The sequence below is a fragment of the Pseudophryne corroboree genome, chromosome 4, assembly GCF_028390025.1.
Source record: "Pseudophryne corroboree isolate aPseCor3 chromosome 4, aPseCor3.hap2, whole genome shotgun sequence".
Lineage (NCBI taxonomy): Eukaryota > Metazoa > Chordata > Amphibia > Anura > Myobatrachidae > Pseudophryne > Pseudophryne corroboree.
In genome coordinates, this window is record NC_086447.1 from 873129062 (window position 1) to 873135061 (window position 6000).

The 6000-nt window shown below is 46.1% G+C and overlaps 1 protein-coding gene across 1 annotated transcript in view; it reads right to left on the reverse strand.

Moving 5' to 3' along the window:
* The window catches only part of SLC35B2 (solute carrier family 35 member B2), a 70738-nt gene extending 66502 nt beyond the window's left edge, over nt 1-4236 (reverse strand). The window contains exon 1 of the mRNA XM_063918817.1: nt 4090-4236. Coding sequence (XP_063774887.1) covers nt 4090-4112 — 23 coding nt within the window. The 5' untranslated portion in view covers nt 4113-4236. The remainder of the gene's footprint in view (nt 1-4089) is intronic.
* Between the last annotated feature and the right edge of the window lie 1764 nt (nt 4237-6000).

Consider the following 6000-nt stretch of genomic DNA (forward strand, 5'->3'; position numbering starts at 1 on the left):
TATTGATTTCAGGTGTCAAAATTCTTGCCCGAGACTCGTTAACCCTTGCAAAACTACAGCTACTTATTCAATTTAGTAATTCATAATACTGTGAATGTGCCCACTTGGGCAGCGTATTTCATGGCAAAACCAGCGTTGGGCAAGGCAAAATCCATGTGGGTCATATGCAAGTGACCGGACTCTATTGATTTCTGGTGTCAAAATTGTTGCCCGAGACTCGTTAACCCTTGCAAAACTACAGCTACTTATTCATAATAGAAAATGATAGTGTTAAGGTGCCCACTTGGGCAGCGTATTTCATGGCCAAACCAGTGTTGGGCAAGGCAAAATCCATGTGGGTCATATGCAAGTGACCCGACTCTATTGATTTCAGGTGTCAAAATTGTTGCCCGAGACTCGTTAACCCTTGCAAAACTACAGCTACTTATTCATAATAGAAAATGATAGTGTTAAGGTGCCCACTTGGGCAACTTATTTCATGGCCAAACCAGTGTTGGGCAAGGCAAAATACATGTGGGTCATATGCAAGTGACCCGACTCAGTTGATTTCAGGTGTCAAAATTCTTGCCCGAGACTCGTTAACCCTTGCACAACTACAGCTACTTATTCAAATTAGTAATTCATAATACTGTGTATGTGCCCACTTGGGCAGCGTATTTCATGCCCAAACCAGTGTTGGGCAAGGCAAAATCCATGTGGGTCATATGCAAGTGACCCGACTATTGATTTCAGGTGTCAAAATTGTTGCCCGAGACTCGTTAACTCTTGCAAAACTACATCTACTTATTCATAATAGAAAATGATAGTGTTAAGGTGCCCACTTGGGCAGCGTATTTCATGCCCAAACCAGTGTTGGGCAAGGCAAAATCCATGAGGGTCATATGCAAGTGACCCGACTCAGTTGACTTCAGGTGTCAAAATTCTTGCCCGAGACTCGTTAACCCTTGCACAACTACAGCTACTTAATCATCATAGAAAATGAGAGTGTTAAGGTGCCCACTTAGGCAGCGTATTTCATGCCCAAACCAGTGTTGGGCAAGGCAAAATCCATGTGGGTCATATGCAAGTGACACGACTCTATTGATTTCTGATGTCAAAATTCTTGCCCGAGACTCGTTAACCCTTGCAAAACTACAGCTACTTATTCATAATAGAAAATGATAGTGTTAAGGTGCCCAGTTGGGCAACGTATTTCATGCCCAAACCAGTGTTGGGCAAGGCAAAATAAATGTGGGTCATATGCAAGTGACCCGACTCAGTTGATTTCAGGTGTCAAAATTCTTGCCCGAGACTCGTTAACCCTTGCACAACTACAGCTACTTATTCAAATTAGTAATTCATAATACTGTGTATGTGCCCACTTGGGCAGCGTATTTCATGGCCAAACCAGTGTTGGGCAAGGCAAAATCCATGTGGGTCATATGCAAGTGACCCGACTATTGATTTCTGGTGTCAAAATTGTTGCCCGAGACTCGTTAACCCTTGCAAAACTACAGCTTCTTATTCATAATAGAAAATGATAGTGTTAAGGTGCCCAATTGGGCAACGTATTTCATGCCCAAACCAGTGTTGGGCAAGGCAAAATACATGTGGGTCATATGCAAGTGACCCGACTCAGTTGATTTCAGGTGTCAAAATTCTTGCCCGAGACTCGTTAACCCTTGCACAACTACAGCTACTTATTCAAATTAGTAATTCAGAATACTGTGTATGTGCCCACTTGGGCAGCGTATTTCATGCCCAAACCAGTGTTGGGCAAGGCAAAATCCATGTGGGTCATATGCAAGTGACCCGACTCTATTGATTTCTGGTGTCAAAATTGTTGCCCGAGACTCGTTAACCCTTGCAAAACTACAGCTACTTATTCATAATAGAAAATGATAGTGTTAAGGTGCCCACTTGGGCAACTTATTTCATGGCCAAACCAGTGTTGGGCAAGGCAAAATACATGTGGGTCATATGCAAGTGACCCGACTCTATTGATTTCTGGTGTCAAAATTGTTGCCCGAGACTCGTTAACCCTTGCAAAACTACAGCTACTTATTCATAATAGAAAATTATAGTGTTGAGGTGCCCACTTGGGCAACGTATTTCATGCCCAAACCAGTGTTGGGCAAGGCAAAATACATGTGGGTCATATGCAAGTGACCCGACTCAGTTGATTTCAGGTGTCAAAATTCTTGCCCGAGACTCGTTAACCCTTGCACAACTACAGCTACTTATTCAAATTAGTAATTCATAATACTGTGTATGTGCCCACTTGGGCAGCGTATTTCATGGCCAAACCAGTGTTGGGCAAGGCAAAATCCATGTGAGTCATATGCAAGTGACCCGACTCTATTGATTTCTGGTGTCAAAATTGTTGCCCGAGACTCGTTAACCCTTGCAAAACTACAGCTACTTATTCATAATAGAAAATGATAGTGTTAAGGTGCCCACTTGGGCAACTTATTTCATGGCCAAACCAGTGTTGGGCAAGGCAAAATACATGTGGGTCATATGCAAGTGACCCGACTCAGTTGATTTCAGGTGTCAAAATTGTTGCCCGAGACTCGTTAACCCTTGCACAACTACAGCTACTTATTCAAATTAGTAATTCATAATACTGTGAATGTGCCAACTTGGGCAGCGTATTTCATGGCAAAACCAGCGTTGGGCAAGGCAAAATCCATGTGGGTCATATGCAAGTGACCCGACTCTATTGATTTCTGGTGTCAAAATTCTTGCCCGAGACTCGTTAACCCTTGCAAAACTACAGCTACTTATTCATAATAGAAAATGATAGTGTTAAGGTGCCCACTTGGGCAGCTTATTTCATGGCCAAACCAGTGTTGGGCAAGGCAATATCCATGTGGGTCATATGCAAGTGACCCGACTCTATTGATTTCAGGTGTCAAAATTGTTGCCCGAGACTCGTTAACCCCTGCAAAACTACAGCTACTTATTCAAAATGGTGAATTATAGTGTATGTGCCCACTTTGCCAGCGTATTTCATGCCCAAACCAGCGTTGGGCAAGCCAAAATACAGGTGGGTCATATGAAAGGGACCCTACTCTGTGAATTTCAGGCGTCAAATGTGTTGCCCAAGACACATTAACCCTTGCAAAACTGAATGATCTGAATAAGAAGCTGGAGCTCGAATAAGAAGTGAATAAGAAGCTGGAGCTTGAATAAGAAGTGAATAAGAAGCTGGCCGAATAAGAAGCTAACTTCAGCCTCGTGTATAACAGGCTATGTATTACAGGCTATGTAGTATAACAGGCTACCAGTATTACAGGCTATGTAGTATAACAGGCTACCAGTATTACAGGCTATGTATACAACAGAGACACAGTGTAATGGGTGGTCTTCTGTTTGCCGGCGGTCGGGCTCCCGGCGCTCAGTATACCGGCGCCGGGAGCCCGACAGCCGGCATACCGACAATTATTTTCCCTCGTGGGGGTCCACGACCCCCATAGAGGGAGAATAAAATAGTGTGGCGCGCGTAGCGCGCCACCGTGCCCGTAGCGTGGCGAGCGCAGCGAGCCCGCAAGGGGCTCATTTGCGCTCGCCAAGCTGTCGGTAAGCCGGCGGTCGGGCTCCCGGCGCCGGGATGCTGGTCGCCGGGAGCCCGACCGCCGGCCAGCCGTAGTGAACCCAGTGTAATATGTATATATATAAGACAGTTTCAGTGTAATATATATACGATACAGTGTAATATGTATATAACAGACAGTTACAGTATAATATGTTTATGATAGAGACAGTTTAATATGTATATAGCAGATGCATGCAGTGTGATATGTATATGATACAGACACATTGTACTGAGTATACAATATACAGTTATAGTATAATAAGTATATGATAGAGGCACAGTGTAAGGAGTATATAATATACAGTTACAGTATATGACAGAGGCACAGTGTAAGGAGTATATAATATACAGTTACAGTATATGACAGAGGCACAGTGTAAGGAGTATATAATATACAGTTACAGTATAATAAGTATATGCCAGAGATACAGGGAGATAAGTATATAACGGACAGTTGCAGTCTAATATGATTACAGTAGAGGTAGACTGTACATGACCCTCGAGTGACTCACCCGCTCCGGGCTGTGCTCCCCATCTCTCCGGTACCGGGGCCAGGACACAAGTCGTCTCTCCAGAGCCACAGCCAGTCACTATCACTCACTCAGCGCGGCTCCCTGGTCCTCCCATACAGCACAGCGACGCCTACCGGAGCGGAGGTCTCTCTGTAGAGCTCAGCATACTATTTGACTGAGTGTCACCTGACCGGCCGCCGACTACCGCAGAAGTGATAATAGAGAGTGTGTGAGTGCGGCAGCACCTCCACCCAGCGCGCGTGTCCAGGATAATACAGTCAGTGTCAGTGTGTGAGAGCTGGGCGTAGGTGAGGAGATCCAGTGTGTGAGAGCTGGAAGTGAGTGAGGAAGAGTCAGTGTGTGATAGCTGTGAGTGAGTGAGGAGATCCAGTGTGTGAGAGCTGGGAGTGAGTGAGGAAGAGTCAGTGTGTGATAGCTGTGAGTGAGTGAGGAGATCCAGTGTGTGAGAGCTGGGAGTGAGAGGAGATCCAGTGTGTGAGAGCTGGGAGTGAGAGGAGATCCAGTGTGTGAGAGCTGGGAGTGAGAGGAGATCCAGTGTGTGAGAGCTGGGAGTGAGTGAGAAGATCCAGTGTGTGAGAGCTGGAGTGAGTGAGGAAATCCAGTGTGTGAGAGTTGGAAGTGAGTGAGGAGATCCAGTGTGTGACAGCTGGAAGTGAGTGAGAAGATCCAGTGTGTGAGAGCTGGAAGTGAGTGAGGAGATCCAGTGTGTGACAGCTGGAAGTGAGTGAAGAAGAGTCAGTGTGTGAGAGCTGGAAGTGAGTGAGGAGATCCAGTGTGTGACAGATGGAAGTGAGTGACGAAGAGTCTGTGTGTGAGAGCTGTGAATGAGGGGATCCAGTGTGAGAGCTGAGAGTGAGTGAGGAAGATTCAGTGTGTGTGAGCTGGGAGTGAGTGACGAGATCCAATGTGTGAGAGCTGAGATTGAGGCAGATCCAAGAGGGAAGAGTTTTACCCATACTCATCCAAGAGCAGAGAGTGATTGAGGAGATTCAGTGTGTGAGAGGTGGGAGTGAGAGGATCCAGTGTGTGAGTGCTGGGAGTGAGTGAGTGGATCCAGTGTGTGATAGCAGGGAGTGATTGAGGAGATTCAGTGTGTGAGAGGTGGGAGTGAGTGAGAGGATCCAGTGTGTGATAGCAGGGAATGAGTGTGGAGATCCAGTGTGTGAGAGCTGGGAGTGAGTTAGTGGATCCAGTGTGTGAGAGGTGGGAGTGAGTGAGAGGATCCAGTGTGTGATAGCAGGGAATGAGTGAGGAGATCCAGTGTGTGAGAGCTGGGAGTGAGTTAGTGGATCCAGTGTGTGAAATTAGGGAGTGAGGGGATCCAGTGTATGAGAGCCGGGAATGAGTGAGGACATTCTTTGTGTGTTAGCTGGAAGTGAGTGGCGGGATCCAGTGTGTGTTAGCTGGGAGTGAGTGACGGGATCTAGTGCAGACCCTCCAACATGACCCATTCCATTAGGTACAAAATGCTCTGTTCCTGGACTTCCCTATTAATTTATGATTTCCATCACCTGTGTTGAACTGGTTAAATGAGAAGAAAGGTGTTTCTTCACAGGTGATTGCAATAAGAAATTAACAGGGAAGTCCAGGAACAGAGCATTTTGTACCTAATGGAATGGGTCAGGTTGGAGGGTATGCTAGTGTATGTTAGCTGGGAGTGAGGCTGATACAAGAGCAGAGGGTAAGTGAGGACATCCAGCGTGTGAGAGCTGGGAGTGTGTGAGGGAGATCCATATTGGCAGTCCCTATAGATGGTATAGGTGGCAGCTGTGTGTGATGGCGGTCAGTCCATATGGCAGATAACCACGTCTTAGGTTTATTAACTATGCATAAATGGTTTACAGGAAACAGGCACGCAGCGCAGCACATGGTACCAGATCCAGCCAGGAA